The sequence below is a fragment of the Schistocerca gregaria genome, chromosome 6 (assembly GCF_023897955.1).
Source record: "Schistocerca gregaria isolate iqSchGreg1 chromosome 6, iqSchGreg1.2, whole genome shotgun sequence".
In the NCBI taxonomy this organism is placed as follows: domain Eukaryota; kingdom Metazoa; phylum Arthropoda; class Insecta; order Orthoptera; family Acrididae; genus Schistocerca; species Schistocerca gregaria.
In genome coordinates, this window is record NC_064925.1 from 306,080,258 (window position 1) to 306,106,014 (window position 25,757).

At 40.6% G+C, this 25,757-nt stretch overlaps 1 protein-coding gene across 3 annotated transcripts in view; it reads right to left on the reverse strand.

Annotated features, from left to right (window-relative positions):
• Window positions 1-25,757, reverse strand: part of LOC126277929 (sorbitol dehydrogenase-like) — a 142,014-nt gene that overhangs the window by 61,067 nt on the left and 55,190 nt on the right. For all 3 annotated transcript variants that reach the window (XM_049977504.1, XM_049977505.1, XM_049977506.1), the window contains one exon: window positions 2,525-2,703. In XM_049977504.1, coding sequence (XP_049833461.1) covers window positions 2,525-2,703 — 179 coding nt within the window. The remainder of the gene's footprint in view (window positions 1-2,524; window positions 2,704-25,757) is intronic.

The following is a 25,757-nucleotide window of genomic DNA, read 5'->3' on the forward strand; positions in this document are numbered from 1 at the left end:
TTAAGGGCTACTGCCATTACTAGCTTGATTTTATGACTTATAAATGTATGTCATTTTCTAAACATTCATGGTGGTGTCTGATTGTACTATATCGTGTCTCCCTACCACTTTCGCGCAACGACGCTCTGAGCGTGTTTTTTAGGGAATTAACTAGTTTGAACCTGGGACCTGCTGCTGGTAAGGAGACGCCAGACCACACATGACATGTAGAATTCAGAAGAGTTCAGTGAGACTAGCGATGATATAACCAAATACAAAATGATCTCAGCGTCAGCTCCACTGCACTCCCTGTAAAAGAATCTTAATACTAACTAAATTTAGTGGAAAGGTTTCAAGGCTTTCCTATTTTTAGTTAGCTGGTAAAATAACGTCGAAAAAGCAGATAAGTTTACCATTGGAAATTTTATTCTACTCACAAAACATAGTTTATAAATTGCACTACTGATAAAAGGAAATGTTTTAATACAGGATGGTAAAAACCAACTGCGTTCAACAAAAATGTGAACGAATATTCCCTAAATGGGTTTCCAAGTTCTACAATCGATCGAAGGATGACCTATGCCATATCACATATATAATTTAGGTTTAAATTTAAGCTTCACAAAAGAGAAAACTATCAAAATGGTCTACAGTGACCCTCAGTTATCTTTAATTACTTATTTAACTTGTCGTAAATTACAGTGGCTGATGTGGCTTCTCAATAACTATATAAAAGAAAAATCATCGCGTTTCAGATCTGTTCTTCAAGTGGCAAATGTGAACACCACGAGTTTTAATTAACGATCACCATTAGTATTACGCAAAAAGGTGGTGTAACAGATGAGACTTCTGCAGTTCTGAGTGAAGCCTTATGCGCTCAAAAATGCGGCATCGCGTGCGTTCATTACCTTGTCGGTGTTTAGGTAGCGTCAGGGCGGCAGCGGCCGGCGCAGCAGCCATCCAGCTCGCCGTCTCGGAACTCTCTTAACTTCTCCTTACTACAATTTACCGAAGTCAGTTTAAAAAAACTATTTGGCTGTGTTTTCATCTGACCAATCAGGGCCTCAATGTTAACCTTAAGCTCCGCCTACAAAAATTCTGTCTATCCAATGAGAAACGTTATACTTTTCGTGGTGGGGCAATGTTTTTAAAGTTTGCAACGTAACAGAGACGCTAAAAAGTATCACGCTAAAACCTGCAGCTAGTGTGGTCCTTTTAGCGTTATCGCAAGATCTATACTGCTCTTCTGGAGGGCTTTAACTTTTAACATGGGCTGAGGAGTGATCCTAATGTAACAGACACGCGAAAACGCTTACGCTAAAACTTGCGGGTGGTAGTGGCCCTTTTTGTGTTATCGTAAGATCTATACTGTTTTTCTGGAGGGCTCTAGCTTTTAACATGGGCTGGGGGTTGTCCTTGACATACCTGAGATGCGAAAAAGCCTGACGCTAAAACGTGCGGGTTGTATAGTTGTACAGGTAGGCTCGCGACGTGGGTGCCCAGCCCCTCCCTTATCTGCTTAACACGGTTCTGCTCTCGGCTTCTGTCCTCGATTCTCCCCTCGGAACTGCGTCTGCCTCACGGTGGGAAGGTACGACATGCATTTAGGCATTCTTGTGTTAGTCTGTGGTATTCCATTTGCTCACTCGTTACTCGTATTACTTTGGTTAATATAATGTCACGATTTAATCGGAGCTATGTGATATACTACTGGATTTGCTTATCATGTCAGGGTTTTCATGTAAGGTGTTGGATTTACCTGACACCTTACAATTGTTCAGTTTGATTTTAGGAAGATTATTGTTCAATAAATGTGTTCAGTGCTGTCCTTGTTTGTTTAGTAGTGATCAGTTCCCTGAACACTATTTAGTTATTAAATATTAATCAAAATTAGAAAAGGGGCAGTTTTAATTAACAGGTTGGGTCTCATAACAGGCCTTCAGCCAGAGCCGACGACCCGATCCAGCAGGGAAAGTAAACAAGTAAAAGCATTCTTGTTAAAAACCCCCAACATTTGGCGGACCCGTCTAGGATCCCTCATCATCATTTATTGAAATAAACCCCTTACAACTGCATCTTCCAGCAGGATTACTGTCTATGTCACAAGGCCAGAATCCTGTTAACAGTGGTTTGAGGAGCATGACAGTGAACTCCAGTTGATTACTTGGCCACCAAATTCACCTCACTTTAGTCCGATGAATTACATTTGGGACGCTATCAGGTGACACCATCGTGTCAACAAACCACCAGCTGCTTAATTTACTGGAACTGAGTGATCGCTACCAATGACTTGTCGAATCTATGTCACGCAGAATATCTGCTGTATTGTATTCCAAAGGTGGACCAACACGCTATTAAGCAGGTGATCATAATATTTTGGCTCATTAACATCTATATCACCCCTTCAAATAATCTTAAGATAACAGTAATTTGTAATTTATAGTCACTCTGTAGTGGAGTATTGTACGTCAAGGCAGTGCCTCCATACTCTGCTGCATTCTGTTGTAATTGATTCTGACGGAATGAAAGAGACAAGTAAGCTTACCAGTAAGCCCTGCTTGATGGAAGATTCGGTGCCACAACACTCGATGGTAACATGGGCGGGTCCCCCTAGCTGACACTGCACCTCGGCCGCTATTTGTGTCTCTTCCATGCCTTCACAGACTCTGACAGTTGCATCCACTCCCAGTTTCTTGGCAATCTCTAGCCGATGTGTATTCAGATCTGCAAAATAATTTCAAAAGAAAGCCCATAATTATAAATTATTGATACTTTTACATTAATTCACAGACAGAATAATAATGTGAAAACACCACAAGCATTCAAGTATACTGTGTCTTTAATTACACTGTGCAACAATGAAAATGTATATCGAATGAAAATAGCCAGTTCCTATCAGTTCTAATGTATTGATCGTGAACAGCACAAAGACAATTCAAAATTAGCTCTAGTTTTCATTTTCCATCGTTTTATTATGGAGAAATAGTTATGTAAGGATTTTTATATTAAGTTTAAAATAAAAAAAATATAATGGTTTGTCAAATTCATAATAACTAGTAACAATGGATTATATTATTGTCCCTGGTCTTAGCTGTGCGCAATATTTTTGATATAAACACCAGAATGAGATTTTCACTCTCCAGCAGAATGTCCGCTGATATGAAACTTCATGGCAGATTAAAACTGTGTGCCGGACCGAGACTCGACTCCCTCCTCTTCAGTTTCAGTGACTTTATTAATGCATGTAATAATTTTTGCACATTTGTTTCCAGATTAACTACCAGTTGTTAAAATTGACTGCTATTGAAATGAAGAAAAATGCGACGAGTTTGTGTTAACAGTGCTGACACGTTTTGCTATGTGTGTGGAGAAATGACATTTGCCTCACAAAAACAGCAAATAACTCCATTGATTAAAAAAGCTTACTGTTGTTATTTTGGGTGTAAAATAGGTGATCAGGAAAAACCCTCGGCTCCACATGTGATCTGCAACACTTGTGCCAGCAACCTCAGGAACTGGATGTGTGGCAAAGAACGTTCAATGCCCTTTGCAGTGCTCCTGATCTGGTGTGAGCCAACTAACCATATCAGTGACTGCTATTTTTGTATGGTTCCTCCTATCAGGAATGGAATATCTAAGAGGAAGAAGCGGACAGTGAACTATTCTAACATTCCATCTGCCATACGTCCAGTTCTACATGGGGTTGGACTGCCAATACCTGAACCACCGACAGAGTACAAGATTACTTCTGACGGAGATGCTGAATGTCCTGAACCATGTATGTCACAAGATCCAGAGTTTCTTCCAAATATATCATCAACTGATGATCCACAAAAATTGTATCAAAATGAGTTAAGTGATCTCACTAGAGATTTGGAGCTCTCTAAAGCTAAGACTGAGATTTTAGCATTAAGACTGCAGCAGCGCATTTTTATGGAAAGCAAAGTAAATGTTTCATTCTACCGCATAAGAGAGCAACAGTCCACTCCTTTTTTAACATGCAAGGTTGTCTTGTTGCATGAGTAGACAAAAATGGTCTAATGAAGGCTCTCAGAATTAATTACAACCCTGATGAGTGGAGACTCTAAGTTGAGCTTAAAAGTAGTGATTTTACATATTGGTAATGATCTTCCTTCTATTCCAGTTGGGCATAGTGTGCATATGAAAGAGTCATACCATATCATGAAAATTTTACCAGAATCCATCAAGTATAATGACTCTCAATGGCAGATTTGTGGTTACTTGAAAGTGCTTGCACTGCTTTGAGGTACGCAGTTAGCGAGCTCGTGCATCTCATTACAGTAAACATGATAGGTCCCACCACAAAATCTCTTCTACCAGGTATAAAGAACATTAAGAGTGAACCTCTAGAAGACCCTAAAAAGATTCTGCTCCAGCCCTTGCACATTAAGTTGGGTCTCATGAAAAACTTTAAGGGAATGAACAAAGATGGTGACGCAGTTAAGTACTTAAGGCAAAAATTTCGTTACTTAATTAATACCAAAGTAAACAAGGGCATCTTTTTAGATTCAAGAGCTTTTTTGAGACCATACTTTTGATGGAATCATACAAGGTGATGAGAAGCATGCATGGAAACGTTTTAAGACAGTCTGTTTACAGTTCTTAAGGAACAAACGAGCAATAAATTACAAGGAGATTGTAGATAACATGTTGTCTCTTATGAACAAGTTGGTTGGAACATGCCACTGAAGTTGCATTTCTTACATAATCATCTTGACTTCTTCCCCAAAGATTGTGGTGCAGTAAGTGATGAACGTGGGGCGCGATTTCATCAAGATATTGTCACATTTCGTAAGAGGTATGCCGGAAAGTGGAGTCCTACTATGTTAGCAGATTACTGCTGGACTATCGCAAGAGATGTTCCCGAGTATGTGTATAGATGTCAAGCTAACCAAAAATGGTCATGTTCTGAATTTATCTCTGAACACAATATGTAATTGTATATATTATACATATGGACATTTAATATTTGTAATCCTTTGTATACATTTGTGAGCAGTTAATTTGTATATTTTCTTTTGTGCTTTACATAGTGCTGGCACAAAGTAGACTTACAAAGTATTTTCATTCATGTAATATTATCATCTTCGTTTTTTCTTAATTTTTTACTTTTGTACCTCCAGAGTGGCACTGAAATTTATCAATGCATAACACATAATATAATTCAAGTAATTATTCACTTAAAATTTGTTATGCTGGATCTTGGAACATGAATGTATATTTAGTTAGTGAGTTATTTATACAAAAATGTAGATTACTTTTTATAAAAAAAACTAGAGCTAAAGATTCACGAAGATGATGATTTTGTATCATTTTATACTGAAATAAATATAGCTAACACAAAATCATGCAATTTACACAATTTCACTTCAAATTTTTTGTCCAGTGTCACAATAGTTTCTACATCACTCCTTGTAGAGTTACGAATATTTTTATTTCGCACCATATAAGCGTACTTAAGATAAAGAGGCAGTGATTATATAGCTGTTACCTGTGGATGCTCTCGCATATCAATAATTCTGTTATGATAAGTGATGGTGAGGCAGTATGTTAGTAATTTAAAAATATCTGTGTATATAGTGGCATAGGTATGTACATGTGTGTGTATGAATATATGTTTGTATGAATAAATGTGCATAAGCACATAATGAATGTCTTTTTATTTTTTGCCACATGTCAAATCATAGTTAAAAATACTAAAAACTACAAAAAATTTTCTTTCTTATCAATTATTTATTGCAATATCTTAACATAGTTATATAAACAATGTTTTTCGTCTTGCCATCTTTTTCAAAGACATAGATATTTTGTGAGTTTGGTACAAGTCAACATGCCACATACAGTTGTCCATGAGAAAAAAAACAGTTTTTACCTAAAAGAACACCGGCAACTTGGAGTGAGTGCCCTTCGGCTTTATTTATGGCCATTCCATAAGCAATGTTCAGCGACATTAGCAATCTTTTAAATTCAAAAGATCGATCCGTCGGAATAATTGAGATTTGTTGAATCGAAACACTTTTTCCTTTAGCTGAGCTTTGTAGTAGCCCTAACAATATTTTGCCCCAGATGTGTAATTTGGAAGCGGGTACCATTATACACTCTGTCTTTTATTCTTCTGTTTACTGTTTACAACAAATTCCATTGCAGTATTTGTAAGACTGCGTATACGTTTTGTGTGTGTGTGTGTGTGTGTGTGTGTGTGTTTGCGTGGACTGTAGTGTGAAGTTTGTGTTGTATGATGATGATGATGATGATGATGATGATGATGATGATAATGAGAGAAGGGAGACGGTGAAATCCGTGGCCAGCACGTAACTTACACCTCGCAATTAGCATCATGGGTGCCGCCAAGCTAAACGTCCTCATCCGACGGACAGGTAACTAGCAATGTCATATGCCCTCACTTCATGAGACACCGCGGAGAGTTTTCGTATTTAAACCAGGACGTTGACGCAAAGTCTGTTTTTTTTTTTCTTTTTCACCACCAGAATTCAAACAGGCTTACTCCCGGGTCGAACACATTACGGTCGCACCAAGATTTATCACTAAGGGGACTGGATCACTAAACTTTAAACTCAGTTTATAAGAAGACACTGCTGACGGTTTCAAAAAGTTAAGAAACTTCATAGAGTAAGGTATGACTTGTTCAGTGTCTATGATATTATCAACAGGGAGGTGCTCTACAATATCTCCTCCTACTTGCGACCTAATTGTTTGAGTTATCTGTCTCAAAAATTAATTAGTCGGCTCCATAGTTGCCCTCCCACTCAACCATTCGTTATTTCTCATATCTTCTTGGAGTTCACGATAACCTTTGCTCACTAAGTCTAATGTACTGTGTACAATACTACAGAATTCACGATGTAATGTAATCATGACTTGGCAGCTGTATCAATACGATCTTCGCCGATTTTGAGGGGGACATCCCGCGTATTGTGTAGCTTCTGCAGCACTGAACAGTTGCATGAACAGATTTGTTTTTACATTAAATTTTTTAGAATGTTGCCATAAGACTGACTTCTTTGAACACGCATTTACCTCATCCGCCGGTGTGCCTTTAGTTATTACGGGCAGAATCTGTCAAGACATTGTACATTAAGGATAAACACGATACGAGAACTTATTTGTGTCTCAAAAACTATTCGCATAAATATTGTGATATACACATATTTGAAACCGTCTTTTTAAGCCAATTATATTACGCTAAAATTTAACATAGGGTTCCATAAAAAACAAAGATGGCCTCATATCTCTGTAATAAAAAAATAGCACAAATATGAAAAGCGATCTATTCAAGTAGCCCCTGTCCCTGCAATTCACTGTCCAAACGTCATCTTTGTATCTATTTCTGTTGGGGAGATACAAGGGGTATTATGACTTAGCTGCCTAACCCTGTATAGTAACAACAACGGTTCTAACATGACAGAACAGTGAGCTGGGAGAAAGATGCGGGTACGATATTCCATGCTGCTTCAACTCTTTACAAAAAGTTACTCATGCGTAGTGGCTGGGGTGGGGGGGGGGGGGGGGGGGGGGAGAGGGGAGTCGGCGGCTGTGGTGTGTCAGAGTTTCAGCAACTCATGAACAGATGTTTGCAATGGCTGGGAGATGCGGAGAATGTACTGAAGAGGGCGGGTCAGGACAACACGGACAACAAGCGGCCTTGCATCATCTTTTTGAAAGATAAGTCCCAGAAACCACGAAAACTGATACAAACACAGGCCTCAACACCCCAGAAAAGAACTGTTCAGTCAAATTAATGTCACCACCATTCTAAAGCCTGAATAAGAACCTCTTGTGGCACAGATCGCTACGAGACGTGCAGGAAGAGAGTCAGTGAAGTTGTGGAAGGTACTGAGAGGTATGTGGAGCCATCCTGACTCCAGAGCAGCGGCCAGCTGTGCTAGGTTTCTGGGCCAGGTTCTGTGGCGTGGACAGCCCGATCGAGGTGGTCCCAAGGATTTTCGACTGGTGGGTTCAGTGGCCGGATGAGTACGGTAAACTCGTACTGATGCTCTTCGAACTACGCAGTTACGTCATGAGGTATGTGACACGTTCCACTGTCCTGCACGTAGAAGGAAGAACAAACAAACTACGGGTAGAGGTGAACGTGGTGCCCGAGAACAGATGCATACTTGTATTGATCCATTGTGCCTTCCAGAATGACAAGATCACCCACGGAATACCACGAAAACGTTCCCAAGACCATAATGCTCCCCCCTCCTGCCTGGACACTTCCAGAGATTGTTGCAGGGTCATATAAGCCAACGGCCATTTGTATGATGGAGCATAGAACTTGATTCATCTAAAGAATCCAACTGTCGTCACTCAGTGGACGTCCAACTGCGGTACTGGCGTGTAAAACTCTGCCTTCGTCGACGATGAATAGCAGTCAGCATTGATGTGCTAACCAGGTGCCTGCTGCGGAGGTCTACACGCAGCAACGTTTGCTGAACGGTCATTGATGAGACACTGTTGGTAGCCCTTTGGTTCATCTTGCCGGTCAATTGCTCAACATTTGCACGTCTATTCGCCCGCACACCTCTCCGCAGCCGTCGTTCCCCCTATCATTTATGGCTCATGATGCAACACAGTTGTCTCGCTGCCAGGTTGGATAGTGCCGCTTTGTCAGAAGCGGCATACTTTAACAAGGGGAGCACGCAAAAATTTTACAAACTTAGCCGTTTCGGAAATGCTTCCACTCTTGTCTGAAAAGCGAATAATCATACCCTTTTGTACGCCAGCTAAATTGCTCTGTTTCAACGTTACAACGACTGCAGTGTTTTTCGTGTCCCTCCGACATGTCTAATATTCCCTTCTCCGCTAGTGTTGCCACCTGCCGTTAGTGAGTGGTTGTTGCACGTTGACGACTGGTGCGGGTTGCACTTAGCCTAGCCTCGTGATGTCAACTGAGGATCGTCCAGACTGCAAACATGTAACAGCTGGGAGACTGGTGTGCTGACCGCATGCCACTCTATACTGCATCCGTGTAACGCCATATAACAGAGGATAACACAGCTGCCTGTTGACACACCTTGGGCCTTCGTCTGAACGAGGAGCTAGTTAATTGTATATTTACCATAATTCCTACTGACTGACATGGTGTCTGACGCTGTACCCTTGTTTCCCTTTGTTTTATACGCACAACTTACGTTCTTGAGAATGCACGTAAGTTTTGAATTGTGAAGAGACATCATGTTGTTAATTATGCTGGCCTGCGTCTTTATACGGTACAGCATGTTCCAAAGACACAGTTATACAGTATTGCATTGTTAGATGTCTTAAGTTCCCCCGTTTTTGGATAACTTACATCATCCATCGTAATTTGTCTAACAAAATACACATCATCCGTTTTTACCAATGAAAGGCTACAATAAGGTGATTGATAATATTCATGTGAAATCCTGCCGTTATAAAAGCCTTTTACTACTCTGATAATCCAGTTTTCTTATGATATATGGTATGAGTATGTATACGATACCACGTGTACTTAGTATGTTCCAAAATGCCGGGCATAAAACGGGATTTTCTGGTGCTCATGACTCGGGTTGTGTTGCCGACAAAAAGGTAGGGTCAAGTGTTTTGGATATCCGTTGGAGTACGGACTCTTTATATATCCAAAAGAAAATCGTTTTAGTGTCACTATCTTTGAATATTACACACTTCCTCCTGCTTAGACAAATGGAGGATATCGGTTAGTCCTTTTTGCATTTGATGTGGCCTCCGGTGGACTTGATGGGACTTGAGGAGGCACCATTAGTTCATGGGCGATTCCTCGGAAAACATCAAAAAAGGGTCTCTTTACTGTAAAATTGAAACAAATGAGCCCTCAGTTACTATTATTTTTAGTCTTACTGACTGGTTTCAACACTTCTAAGAGTGCCTTCATCAGAATTAAAACAGTACTGCTTCTGTCTTTTATGTTAGTCAGTACTTACACTTTTTATATAAATATCTTTTCCTATAAATTTGTAACTACGTTATAGACCATTTTAATTTTTTAAATTCTGATTAAGGCACTCTTAGGAGTGTTGAAACCTGGTCAATAAGACTAAAAATAATAGTGACCGAGAGCTTATTTGTTTCAACTTGAGTATAGAAACGGTCACTGAACCAAGCAGCCAAGTTTAAAATTTTGTCTTCTTACTGTATTTTCGCTGTCACCACCGGACCAACACCAAGCTGAGTATTCTAAGACGGCTATGCTCAGCAAATGGCTGAAATTTTTACAATATATTCAGTATTCCTAAGATCTCAAACTCGAACAACCTTGAAAATTTTCTCCATGTCTTTATCCTTTTCCGAGATTCAGAAGTTCAAAGTTACCCTACGTGTACATATAAGACCCGCACTTAGAATCTGGCGTAAGGCGAAAAAGTGATCGCAACACAGAGAAATATGCTGGGAAGTGTCTCCGGTAGCATCTGGGAACCATGCGCTAATCGTAAATCACATGCAAAATTTGTTTGCATGTAAAATCTGGCTGAGGTGTAAAATTAGTTTTTCGATGTTTCAGTTGCCAATAAGTGACATATCTAAATTTTACTCACCAATTCATTACTTTCCATATAAGTTACAAACCCTGCTGCAGCAGGGAAAAGAAGGGAACCAGCGGAGCACAAAAATGCGAATATGTTCTTGTTTATTTAAAAGACTCTGACTGAAAAGTGGAATAACAGCTGTCTTATTCTACTTTCCTCAGCACCTTTAAAAATTTTCCCAAAAATTTTAGCATGTAAACATATTCGTGTTGTTTTATTCTGAGAGAGAAGAAGACAGTGGCGGTGGCAAAGAGACGGTAAAATGGTAAATACTGGAAGATAGTAGACTGTGGTTGTCTTATAGAAAGAGCAAAGGAGACAATGACAGTGTGAGAGAAACAGAGAGACACAGTGGCAGTGGCACATAGTTGACAGTGACAGAACAGTGCTAGGAAGAGAGTGAAAGTGACAGTGCCTCGAGAAGAGGTGGGTGAGGAGGGCGAGGAGGGAGGAATACAGAGAAAGTAGAAGTGGGTGAGTGTCAGTGGCAATGAGAAACAGAGTACACGACAATGACAGCGAGCAAGAGAGGTAAAGTGATAGTAAGAAGAGACAGCGCCAAGAGAAAGGAACGAAGGGACTGTGGCAGTGAGACAGGAGGCACAGATAGTTAGAGAGACACAGAGAGATAATGACAGTGGGTTGGTCCGAGTGAGTGAATGAGAATGGAAAAATCGGATTGGATGGGTATGAGCGACTAATAGCGGTGGATTAATTGGTATGAGCGAGTTACCATTAGGGCAACTTATGGGAATGAGAGGTGAGTTGAATGATAAAAAAGAGGGCGAATATGTTCGCATGTCGAAATTTGAAAAAATATTTAAAGGTACTGCGGAAGGTAGAATGAGGCAACTGGAGCGTCGCTTCTCTCACTTAGCGTCTTTTAAATAAACAGGTACATATTTACATTTTTATGCTTCCATAGGAACATTTTTCCCTGTTATCTGTACGTAGAGGCCTGTTAATAAAGTAGCTTCCCTTGAAGCTTTTTTCCGTCCGTATGTGAAGGCTAATTTGAGGAACTACAGGAGGTATTTTCAGATGATTTTTATTAATAAACAATTGCTCCAAGAGGAAGGTTTGCATAACGTACATCATTAATTACCTCTACACCAGACAAGTCGTCCAGCTGTAGATACTTAGTGCTGCACAAGCAAAGATTCTGTGGTTAGTGTTGTTTTCTATAACTGTTACGTGTTAACACAGAAAACTTGTGTTATTACCCGATAATGTCGTTTCTTATCCCTTCCATCTGAATAACAATAAATTCAACGACGCCAGTGTATTTTTACCTGCAATTACGTTTCTATTCTTTTCTTTCTTCACAGGTACTCTACTAAGCAACGGTTCAACTTAACCGGTAAGTGGTAATGGCCAAAGTGCATTATGACAGACTTTATCGCTTCAAGATATCCATAGATTTCAGTCGAATTTTATGCAGTGAAATATGAAATGGATTATGAGCATTTAATTTTGAAATATATGAAGACATGCCCAACAAAAAACTGCGTAGAAAAATGGAAAGCCCGATGCAGAAACAGCAAGAGCGAAATATTTCATATCTCCTCGTAGAGACGGACGGATTCCACAGTGTTTAAACACCTTTTCCGTGAGTATTAAATGCGCCTATGTTTCGATCCTATTCACAAAAAATTAAGGACAAAGTGGGTATCTTCCAAACGAAGTGCTTGGAAAAGACAGAAGAAGTGAAGAGCATAAACTCAAAAACAACAAGAGCATACAATTTTTAAATTGGTTTCGTTGTACTGAGTCTTATTATGAAGTAACTATTGGAGGGCGCTACATTCCTCCTGAACCTCGCAATTGTGGATGATGTACAATTTCAGAATTATACAACAGCTCAAAGTCAAACAATGGTACTTCAAGAAAAACCATAAATTATGTAATTTAATAATTGAGTCTGCTACATTTGAAAAAATGCTTCATTATTTCTAAACACAAGTAACTACACAATAAGCTAGTGAGTTTGTTATACGTTCCAAAGATCCTTTGAACTATTTTTCTATCGAACTGACGTGCAACGAGACAAGTTATAGGGCGTGTTTATATGATTAGTTTCAGTGGTGGTTACATGTTGGCCGTTCGCAGAGTCTTAAATGACACAATTGTCTAAATTTAACACTAAATTTTTTTTTCCTGCTCGTGGAACTACACTTAAAATTAGGGAAGTTTTGTGCAGGATACCATTTTTTAAATAACAATTCGTCCATGGAAACAACGACTTTTCCAGAAAGAAAGATTTTAGATTACACTCAAAGCTTCATTTGCTGCTGGTCAGTCAAATGATCAAAACATTTTGCTGGAGCATATGGAACTGTTTTTATGGGCTATTGGGAGCTTTAGAGTAATAAAGATCAATTTTGCTCCTAATGATGTAGCTATGGTCATCGCTAATTCTTACTTCTTTTGTGCAGTATGTATATACCCTGTCATTATCCCCCACTGCGACGCAGAGGTTTGAAATTTGGTCAAATGGAACCTACAACCTTGTTCTATAATTGTGCAACAACGTGGCATCCTGCGATGTCACCCTTGGCCAAGATGTCGATTCACGCGAGAGAAAGGCCAGGACTCAGAAGTTCATGTGAAGTGTAAGGTGAGGTCACGTTTGCACCAAATTTCACCACAAATCTGCCCACATTGCACCCCTTCTTTTGACGTCTACACCATGGAGGTCAGTGTCGTGACACCCAGCGTTAAACTCACGCGGTTATCCTACGTGCACCTAAAATCGCAATACAGTTCAAAAATTGATGCTGCTATACAAATGGTGATATCCTGCCGAGAAAAAATTTCACAACACCTCTCGAAACTAGTGGTAGGCAGACTCAAACTCTACCCTTCACCTACAAGCTGCCGGGATGAAGGAGGGAGTCGAAGTACTATATTTATTTCTTGTCAGGAATTGTGTTCAACTGACTGAGGTGCTGGTGTTGGACAGAGAGGAGTTTAATAAGAGTATTACCTGTAAGCACACAGCTGAGGACTATATCTATCGCTATTTGACGTCAAGAGTTCACTACAGAGATCTCCCCCTGTATTGCTTCACAATCACCTTGCAGCTCAGGTAAATTAAATTCAGGAAAGCCAAAATACGCTACCCCTTTTGCAGGATGAACTAGGATCAAAATACCAGGTCACCAATTTTTTTATACCTAATGCTGGTCTGGAGCAGGTGACAGAGGATTTAGGATCACTTTGCAAAGATTTCACTCAGGAAGACACAGTGGTTTTAGTGGGTGGGGCAGGTAACAGTATTGACAGAGATCCTGGGTACAGTATAGAGTGTGACCTGGCAAAGATTGCATCAGCATCGAAGCATACTAATGTTGAGTTTGTATCTGTTCGTGGGCCCCATGACAGGCCTAATTTGAACTCTTCTGTCAAGAGAGTTAATTTGGAGCTGGAATGGCTGCTTATGTCGGGTGCAGGGTCACACGTTGGTGTGGTTCCTGTTGATTCTCTCAGTACGTGGGATTATGCTAGGCATGGTCTTCATCTCAACAGGAAGGGGAAGAGTAAATTGGCTGGGGAAGTAGCAGGAAAGTTAAAGGGGGGAGGCACTGTCATTAGTGGTAAAATACCAGTGGTTATAGGGTTTAGAAAAGACCCATTTTTAAGGAAAGGGAGGACAGAAAGAAAGCAAATTTTAAGAGAGGTTAGAACTGAGACAAACCTTCAGTTTGAGAAAGAAATCAAAAAACATAATTCCAGCTTATTACATCAGCCTAAACAGCTGTTGGTTAAGAATTTTCAACAGTCAGCAGATATTTTAACTCTACCCTATTTTAATTCAGTTAATGTGAAATGTCAGCTATCTTTATTGTATCAAAATATTCGAGGACTGAAAAATAAAATTAATGAATTAACTATCTGCATAGATGAATTAAAGTCTTCAAACCCAGCTGACATAATCTGCCCCTCTGAACATCATGTGACCACTGGTATAGAACTTTTAAGTGTTACAGGGTTTAGGTTAGCATCTCACTTTTGTAGATCAGAAATGGAGAAAGGAGGAGTTGCGACATTCATCAGGAACTGTCATAAATTTAAAAAACATAGACATTCATAAATTTTGCCTAGAACAGAAGTAGAATTTCACAAAAAATCCTTCCTTGTATTAAGTGTATATCGAGCACCTGCACGTAACTTTAATCTGTTTGTAAAACACATTGAAGCTGTACTCGCCCATTTAACAAACAAAAACAAAGAAATAGTGGTTGCTGGTGATTTATATGTAGATTTCCTCAAAGACTCTCCCAATAAGAACTTATTTGAGTTAGTAACACTATCATTCAACTTAATTCTCACTGTAAAGTTCCCCACTAGGGTAGCCAATTGCTCACAAACAGCCATTGATAATATCTTTAAAGAAAAGTCCAATGAACAAAATTATATTACAAAACCAATAGTCAATGGCCTCTCAGACGATGACATGCAGTTCCTTATGTTAAATGTTAATACTGAACAGGACACAAAATCTGTTAAATCTGAGCTCAAGAGGGTAATCAATAAGCCAAAAAATGATTGTTTTAGGACTCTCCTCAGAGACATTCACTGGACTGATGTTTACAGTGCTCATGGCATGAATGAAAAATATAACACTTTTTCTAATAAAGTACTTACCTTATTCTAACACTTTTTTACCCCACAACTTAAGAAAGGTTAGTGCAAAGTCTACAAAGAAGCCATGGATAACTCAAAGAATAAGGGTATCTTGTAAAACAAAATAAAAACTGTATCTGTCAATCCGAAACAGTTCCAATGTTGATGCTGTAGCACATTACAAGAAATACTGCAAAATATTAAAGACTGTAATACAGACATCAAAGCAAATATATTACAAGAAAAAGATAGTCATATCAGATAGCAAAATAAAGGGAATATGGGATATAGTGAAGGAGGAGACTGGTGGAACCAAACATGAAGAGGAACAAATAGCATTAAAAGTAAATGATACATTGGTGACAGATGTGTATAGTGTTGCAGAACTTTTTAACAAACATTTTATAACTGTTACTGAAAAGATGGGGTTGTCATGTTCTGCTATGGAATACCTCAGATCAGACATTTCAAGTAACTTCCATAATATGAATTTGACCCTCACTACCCCAACAGAAATAATGTCCATCATAAAATCTTTAAAATCAAAAACATGATGAAATATCAACAAAGTTAATTAAGGAATATGATTCTGAGCTAAGTAATATATTAAGCTATCTGTGTAACCAGTCGTTTATCGGTGGAATATTTCCTGAATGGTTGAAATATGCTGAAGATAAGCCACTGTTTAACAAGGGAGATAAGAACTAGCATCAAATTTCTGTACTATTTCACTGCTGCCAGCATTCTCAAAAATTTTGGAAAATATAATGTACAGTCGGCTTTATGACCATCTTATCTCAAATAACATACTGCCAAAGTCACAGTTTGGATTTCTAAAAGGTTCTGATATTGAGAAGGCTATCTACACATACAGTGAAAAAGTGCTTAATTTATTAGACAAAAAATTGCAGGCAACTGGTATATTTTGTGATCTGCCATAGGCATTTGACTGTGTAAATCACAATATTCTTTTAAGCAAATTAGAATATTATAGTGTAACAGGAAATGCTGCAAAATGGTTCATATCTTATATCTCTGGCATGAAACAAAGGGTGTTATTAGGAAAGAGACATGTATCAAGCTATCAGGCATCATCCAACTGGGAACTAATTACATGTGAGGTCCCACAAGGTTCCATTTTGGGGGCGCTTACTTTTTCTTGTGTATATCAATGACCTTTCATCACTAACATTACCAGATGCCAAGTTCGTTTTGTTTACCAATTATACAAACATTGCAGTAAATAGCAAAACAAGTGTAGTCTTAGAACATTCAGCTAATAAAATATTTTTGGACATTAATCACTGGTTCCTAGCCAATTCTTTGTCACTTAACTTTGAAAAAACACACTATATGCACTTCAGAACTTGTAAGGGGAGTCCCACGAGTATATGTCTAACATACGATGACAAGAAGATAGAAGAAGTGGACAGTGTTAAATTCTTGGGATTACAGCTAGATAATAAATTCAACTGGGAGGAGCACACCACAGAACTGCTGAAGCGTCTTAACAAATCTCTATTTGCAATGCGAATTTTGTCGGACGTAAGGGATATAAAAATAAAAAAGCTGGCATACTGAGCTTACTTTCATTCCATAATGTCATATGGGATTATTTTTTGTGGTAATTCATCAAACCATGCTAAAGTTTCCTGTGCAAGAAAACGTGCAGTAAGAGTTATATGTGGTGTGAACTCTAGAACATCCTGCAGAAGCCTGTTTAAGGAACTAGGCATACTGACCACTGCTTCCCAATATATTTATTTCTTAATGAAATTTGTCATTAAAAATATATCTCTTTTTCAAACCAACAGCTCAATTCATGGAATCAATACTAGAAATAAGAATAATCTTCACAAGGATTTAAAGTCACTTAGTCTTCTACAAAAAGGTGTGCATTATTCAGGAACACACATTTTCAATAACTTGCCAGCAGCCATAAAAAGCTTAACAACCAATGAAATTCACTTTAAGAGAAGCCTAAAGGATTTATTGGTGGCGAACTTCTTCTACTCCATTGATGAATTCGTCAGTAAAACCAACTGATTTTTATATATATATATATATATATATATATATATATATATATATATATATATATATATACAATATAACTTCTGCACTATTTCAGTGCAGTAATATGTTCATTGTAAATATGTGTGTGTGTGTGTGTTTAAGTACAATCTAACTTCTGCACCACTTCAGTACAGTAATGTGCTCATTGTAAATAAGTATTATAGTAGTTGTATTACATGTTTATTACCTTATAAATAAATAAATAAACTTTTTAATTTTAAATTCAGTGCATTAGTATTTGTAAAATGACTCTTTCATATAATGTTCATTAAATAATGACGATCATTCCACTTGGGACCTGTGGAATGGTACATTAGATTATTTGTTTTAGTTGTAAATATTTGTCATGTATTGTTGTTTCTCTGACATGTTCCACATCCTTGAGGACCTCCTCACTACGGATCAATGGGAATGAAAGTAAATCTAATCTAATCTGAAACCACCGATGAAAAATGCGTCACTGTACTAACTAAACATCGAAATTGTCAGGTAAAAAACCATGGGTCGTAATGCAACACATGTACTGGGGGCTGGGGAAAATCGTTGTCTCAAAAGACTACACTAGGACAGAGGGACGGTCGATATTGTGGTATCAATCCACTATACTACAAAGCACTCTATGGAATGGCTGAAGTCTGATAAACGTGTTGATTCTTCTCCTTAATACTCATGAAATAACACTGTTTGTTAGAACCAACTGTAATTCGGTAAAATCTATATTCGACAGCATGTGTAAGAACACAGTTCTGGATTGGGATACATATGTTTCCCCTGCTGTAATATAGTGCCCCTGTGTAATACTTGTATCGCGTTTGTTGAAGTATATCTTACAGAAACCAATGTAGTTTACAAGTGGGAGGGTTAAAACTGATTGCAGACAGAGCATAATTTTTAAGCTTCTCTCGGTATTGAGTGTTGGGGACCCCCAAACCACCACAATTCCCCACATTTCGTGATACTATTCCACTAATTTTACGTATTCTCAGTCAATTTACGTAATTTTGCAAGTCTTTGGCAATTTTGTATATTTCACGTATTTACCTCGAGTTTACGTTTTTCCCTTTATTTGTTGTATTATACCAGGTTTTTCGCGATTTTTACTGATTTATGTCATTTTTCATTTTGTTAGATAGTTTTCCATATGTATATGGTCATATTGCTGGCATATCCGTGTGTTCTTCGATTTTATACAGGGATATTTGCATATCCTATATACCAATCTACTGAAAAATTCTCCTCTACATGCATGCATTTTGCATAGATAGTGAAAAGTATAGTAACAATCGCCTCGTACCTAGATGAGACTCAGGGAGTGGTGCAGATGATAACTCGTAGACTGGAAACAAATCCGTGTACTCCTAAGACACATCAGAGTGCTTGTCTGCAGACTCATGTAGCGATGCCCTTGATGGAAACTCAAAGTCCGGCACAGTTCTACACTCCAGGAAATGGAAAAAAGAACACATTGACACCGGTGTGTCAGACCCACCATACTTGCTCTGGACACTGCGAGAGGGCTGTACAAGCAGTGATCACACGCACGGCACAGCGGACACACCAGGAACCGCGGTGTTGGCCGTCGAATGGCGCTAGCTGCGCAGCATTTGTGCACCGCCGCCGTCAGTGTCAGCCAGTTTGCCGTGGCATACGGAGCTCCATCGCAGTCTTTAACACTGGTAGCATGCCGCGACAGCGTGGACTTGAACCGTATGTGCAGTTCACGGACTTTGAGCGAGGGCGTATAGTGGGCATGCGGGAGGCCGGGTGGACGTACCGCCGAATTGCTCAACACGTGGGGCGTGAGGTTTCCACAATACATCGATGTTGTCGCCAGTGGTCGGCGGAAGGTGCACGTGCCCGTCGACCTGGGACCGGACCGCAGCGACGCACGGATGCACGCCAAGACCGTAGGATCCTACGCAGTGCCGTAGGGGACCGCACCGCCACTTCCCAGCAAATTAGGGACACTGTTGCTCCTGGGGTATCGGCGAGGACCAGTCGCAACCGTCTCCATGAAGCTGGGCTACGGTCCCGCACACCGTTAGGCCGTCTTCCGCTCACGCCCCAACATCGTGCAGCCCGCCTCCAGTGGTGTCGCGATAGGCGTGAATGGAGGGACGAATGGAGACGTGTCGTCTTCAGCGATGAGAGTCGCTTTTGCCTTGGTGCCAATGATGGTCGTATGCGTGTTTGGCGCCGTGCAGGTGAGCGCCACAATCAGGACTGCATACGACCGAGGCACAAAGGGCCAACACCCGGCATCATGCTGTGGGGAGCGATCTCCTACACTGGCCGTACACCTCTGGTGATCGTCGAGGGGACACTGAATAGTGCACGGTACATCCAAACCGTCATCGAACCCATCGTTCTACCATTCCTAGACCGGCAAGGGAACTTGCTGTTCCAACAGGACAATGCACGTCCGCATGTATCCCGTGCCACCCAACGTGGTCTAGAAGGTGTAAGTCAACTATCCTGGCCAGCAAGATCTCCGGATCTGTCCCCCATTGAGCATGTTTGGGACTGGATGAAGCGTCGTCTCACGCGGTCTGCACGTCCAGCACGAACGCTGGTCCAACTGAGGCGCCAGGTGGAAATGGCATGGCAAGCCGTTCCACAGGACTACATCCAGCATCTCTACGATCGTCTCCATGGGAGAACAGCAGCCTGCATTGCTGCGAAAGGTGGATATACACTGTACTAGTGCCGACATTGTGCATGCTCTGTTGCCTGTGTCTATGTGCCTGTGGTTCTGTCAGTGTGATCATGTGATGTATCTGACCCCAGGAATGTGTCAATAAAGTTTCCCCTTCCAGGACAATGAATTCACGGTGTTCTTATTTCAATTTCCAGGAGTGTACATGGCCACTTGATCTCCACTCTACCATGTAGGGATCTGCAACAGGGAGCTGACATGTGTACAGAATTGATTTCTGCTGCTGCTCTGATATTTTTTCCCACACGTATATGCTCTTATTGCTTACCAGATAAGTTTCGCTACTTTTTTTAATACTCATACCTTCCAACTCCGATACGTTCCCACAGCCCTGTCAGGATGTCTACAAAATGTACATCTCGGGTAATTTTTAGTCCTAGTAATAAGTTATTCATTAGTTGACAATGTGTCAACTGCACTTAGCATCCTGAAACATGAGAGTTCCCCTTCTCTGTACCTACAATGTGCGATTCCCCAGCAGTATGATTTACAAACAGTTAGCAAGTTATGCATTCTAACGGCAACAATCCACCGCTGACAGCACTACACACATGTATATAGACTATGCATGCATATTACCAGTTGCGAAATCTCGAATTTAACCACTTGTACGTTATTTTCGACAGTGGTGTAGCCCTGAAAATGACAAAACGATTCTACAGGAGATGTAAGCACATTGAAATTCATCCTGCTAAAAAGCATAACTTCTTTGATGCTTGTTATTGTTACCGATACTTTGTAACAATATTCTCTAGATTCTCCAGTAATAACAACAAACTACACATGCTGCTGCGCCTATCACATCTTCTTTTATACTCTTAAAGGTCTGTGATGATGGTACATGATCATTCCAGTTCCTCTATTTCGTGTGCTAGATGTCTGTTGGAAGGAGGGACACAGTCCTTCTTAAGTATTATTGTCATGTATGAGATAGGACAGCACATTAGTCGGGTGGTATGGTAAAGCAGTGTACTCGAATGCACCCAGTTACAAACAACCAAATATTCTATAGATGCATTACATTTGCTCTATTTTCTGAATATCTATGACTATTTCTGTGTTGCAGATGGATCGCATGACTCAGGGTAGACCTGAGTTAATGTCAGAATGTTGATGGTCAACACTGGAACAGTAATCATGTACATGACTGCAAAATGGGGAAGCAATGCTCTTCGAAACAGAACAGTGAGACATCTGCTACCCCCATTACTGTAGAAGATGAGATTAACTGTATAGGTCATAACCTTCGGATAGCTGTTTGAAAATGCTCTACAATGCCACAAACCCTTCCAGTTTACATACGTTGCAATGTCTTCCACGTTTTTGACAATGAGTAACATCACCTTTGTGTTTTTTTTCTACCATCCTGTGCGTTGTGGAAGCGGCATAGTTAACACCATGCAATGTTCACCTGTCTGTGAGACCAATGGATCGAAATGTTTTAATGTCAGTTTAGCACCTGACACAGACCTCTAGGTTATCGTAGAAAAACAAAGTATATGGCGATGTACAAAGCTGTAGTCATACAATGTCTGGACGTGTTACAGCTGAAGAAAATGTATTAAACTACTTATGAAAGAACAACACGGGAACCTTCTCTTGTGATTGACAGTCTGCGGGTTATGGTCTTCCTCCGGTACAGACAACAGAATTTTTCCCAGGTCTGTGCAAGCAAATTCGGTCTCTGGCCATCTGCTCAATTGGAGCAATATATGTATATGTAATATGCTCGATGTCACCCCACAGACAGTACTTGTTTTTCGATATATCAGAAGAGAAATATGCAGTAAAATCTTATAGGAGGTTTATTACAAAGAGTTGTATAACTAGTTTAAGTTTGGATGCAGACAGGCTGTAGCTGTTACCTACTTTGGATGTTAAAAAATAACGACGAGGAGTGCTTTCGAACATACTATATGGCTGTATAGACGATTAATTGTATTGTTATTTCATACATCTGCAGTGAATGTAGTGCCCTCATGTATGACAATTTGTAATCTGAACATGTGGAATGCTCTCAAACTACATCGATTTTGCTCATAAAACTAACAGAAATCGACTGTATCTATTCTCGTGGTATCATGACGGTTTTTATTATTATCGCCATGATTTTGTGTTTAAAAATACACTACTGGCCATATGCCACGAAGATGACGTGCTAGAGAAGCGAAATTTAACCGGCAGGAGAAAGATGCTGTGATATGCAAATGATTAGCTTTTCAGAGAATTCACACAAGGCTGGCGCCGGTGGCGACACCTACAACGTGCTGACATGAGGAAGTTTCCAACTGATTTCTCATACACAACAGCAGTTGACCGGCGTTGACTGGTGAAACGTTGTTGTGATGCTTCGTGTAAGGAGGAGAAATGCGTACCATCACGATTCCGACTTTGATAAAGGTCGGATTGTAGCCTATCGCGATTGCGGTTTATCGTATCGCGACATTGCTGTTCGCGTTGGCCGAGATACAATGACTGTTAGCAGAGTATGGAATCGGTGGGTTCAGGAGCGTAATACGAAACGCCGTGCTGGATCCCAACGGCCTCCTGTCACTAGCAGTCGAGATGACAGGCATCATATCCCCATGGCTGTAACGGATCGTGCAGTCACGTCTCGATCCCTGAGTCAACAGATGGGGACGTTTGCAAGACAACAACCATCTGTACGAACAGTTCGACGACGTTTGCAACAGCATGGACTATCAGCTCGGATAGCGTGGCTGCGGTTACCCTTGACGCTGCATCACAGACAGGAGCGCCTGCGATAGTGTACTCAACGATGAACCTGTGTGCACGAATGTCAAAACGTCATTTTTTCGGATGAACACAGGTTCTGTTTACTGCTTCATGATGGTCGCATCCGTGTTTGGTACACATTGGAAGCGTATATTCGTCATAGCCATACTGGCGTATCACCCGCCGTCATGGTATGGGGTGTCATTGGTTACACGTCTCGGTAACCTCTTATTCGCATTGACGGCACTTTGAACAGTGGACGTTACATTTCAGATGTGTTACTACCCGTGGCTCTACCCTTCATTCGATCCCTGCGAAACCCTACATTTCAGCAGGATAATGCAAGGCCGCATGTTGCAGGTCCTGTACGGGCCTTTCTGGATACAGAAAATGTTCGACTGCTGCCCTGGCCTGCACATTCTCCAGATCTCTCACCAATTGAAAACGTCTGGTACATGGTGGCCGAGCAACTGACTCGTCACAATACGCCAGTCACTACTCTTGATGAACTGTGGTATCGTGTTGAAGCTGCATGGGCAGCTGTACCTGTACACGCCATTCAAGTTCGGTTTGATTCAATGCCCAGGCCTATCAAGGTCGTTATTAGGGCCAGAGGTGGTTGTTCTGGGTACTGATTTCTCAGGATCTATGCACCCAAATTGCGTGAAAATGTAATCACAAGTCAGTTCTAGTATAATATACTTGTCCAATGAATACCCGTTTATCATCTGCATTTCTTCTTGGTGTTGCAATTTTAATGGCCAGTACTGTAGGTGTTACCACAAGTCCTGTCTTATTTCATTCTCTTATGATTTTTTTCGCAAACACTAGTGAGATATAGCATTACACTGGTAAAATAGGACCCGCCATAGTGTACACATCAAAGTCCTCTTGAATTACAGCTTGTTGTTGCTGAACGTAATATGATTGTGTTTCCTCTGACATGTCAGAAATGTTTGAAATGTCTGAAATGTTTGTAATACACATTTGTATGACAGTGTATTTAAAGACACTGATTTGCATGTGAGGATCGCTCTGAAGTCATGCAATTTGTCTATGTAGCTGAAAGAAATTGCTTAACATAGATGTTTTTCCTCAGGGTTTAAATTCTCGCTTTTTCTTTACTCTTATGATTGTTTCGAAATAATGAGGACATTCTTCAGAAATCAGTAGCTTTCGCAGCTAAATAGCGGAATTTTCTCTTAGATTTTATTTTCGGTGGGCATTTATAGGAGAGGTGAGGTGATCACATCTGTCAGATGTGTGTCCCAACTCCGCAGTTTGGTCATTAGTTATGGGCGGCAGTGCTGTAGTTTATTTTTCATTTCGTTGGATGTCCAAAATAACAAGAGGCGGGGAAGAGTGAGATGCGAATTGTATCCTGCAGTCTAACGTAAAAACCATACCAATTTTGCTCAAAAACTAAAAGAAAATAGACTGTGTCTATTTTCGTGGAACCAAAACATTTATTAGTGTCGTAATTGAGTTTCCTTCTTTTTAAATACACGCTCTCTTATAGGAGGTGCGTTGATGTTAAATAATGTTCTCGATTGCAGAATGGCATGCATTTGTGGGTGAGGTCGCTGGAGGCATGGGGGCAGCATGGGTGGCGGCGTGGTGTGGCTACATTTTAGACAAACACGGTGCACTCAGGGTGGCCATCATTTATCTCGCTTTATGCAGGGGGCGTTGTGGCGGGTTGGGTATAGCAGCATTGTTACTACAGGGCGGCCGTTTGGCCTGTGCAGCCACATGATCGCCGGGATCGCATTGGACCAATGATTTTGCCTCCAGACAAGGCGGGATGCTGTGGTCAGCATAAATGGCACACAGAAGCGGTAGCAGCTGGCTATTCCCTACCTACAGGGGATAGGGAGGGATGAGAGGATGTAAGAGTGGCTCTAAGTTAATTAGTTCGTGACCGCACATTGAGAAGAGTGTACATTCAACTGCTGCCCTTTCTTCTGCTGCAATCTTTTGGGACAACGATTTTCCCCAGTGTTGCATTATGATACATTGATAATGAGTGCTGATTTTTTCACAATTTCGATGTGTAATTAGAGCTGTGAAGCATTATGAGTTATGGTAGCGTGTTTTGGCTTTCCTGAATTTCAACTACCTGATCTGCAGGATGAGTGTCAAGCAGTGCAGGGGGATGTATCTGTAGCGAACTCTGGCGTCAAACAGTGATAAACAGACTCCTGAGACCGGCCTTTTCCGCCGAGCGGTTCTAAGCGCTTCAGTCCGGAACCGCGCTGCTGCTACAGTAGCAGATTCGAATCCTGCCTCGGCCATGGATGTGTGTGATGTCCTTAGGCTTAAGTAGTTCTAAGTCTAGGGGACCGATGACCTCAAATGTTAAGTCCCTTAGTGCTTAGAGCCATTTGAACCATTTGATCCGTCCTCAGCTGTATGCTTACAGGTAATACACTTATTAAACACCTCTGTGTACAACAACAGTGTCTCGTCAGTTGAACACAATTCCTGCCAAAAAATAAAGATAGGACCTCCCACTCCCGCATTTTTTCCAGAAGCTTGTAGGTGAAGGGTAGGTTTGAGTACGTCTGCCATTAGCTATTGTGGATTTTTTTCCCAGCAGCATAACACCAGTTGTATGGAAGCGTCAAGTTTTGAACCATATTGCAGCTTTAGGCGTTCCTTGCATAGCACTATGCATATAGTTGTGGTATTAGGGCCAGTGTTTATGATTAATTATATAATTAGGTTCGATTTTTACTTCACTTCCCCAACCAAAATAAATAAAGTGCACTAACCTAATCTTCCTCTCCTGCGTATGTGCAATTTTACACGTGTTGGGGGGTTCAACTGGTCTCTCTGTGCAGAGGGATCTGGGTTCGAGTCCTGGGACCCCCCACCCCACCAGTTCCCGAGTGGGATAAGGAGTGGGACATTAGCACAGCCTTTGGACAATGAAATTCCCTCCAAAAATAGAAATTCCCACCAAAATCCGAAATACCTGCCAAAAGTCGAAATTTAAGCAAAAATTCGAAATTCCTCGTAATAGTGTAGGTGGGGGACAGTGAGGGGTAGGTAGGAGATGG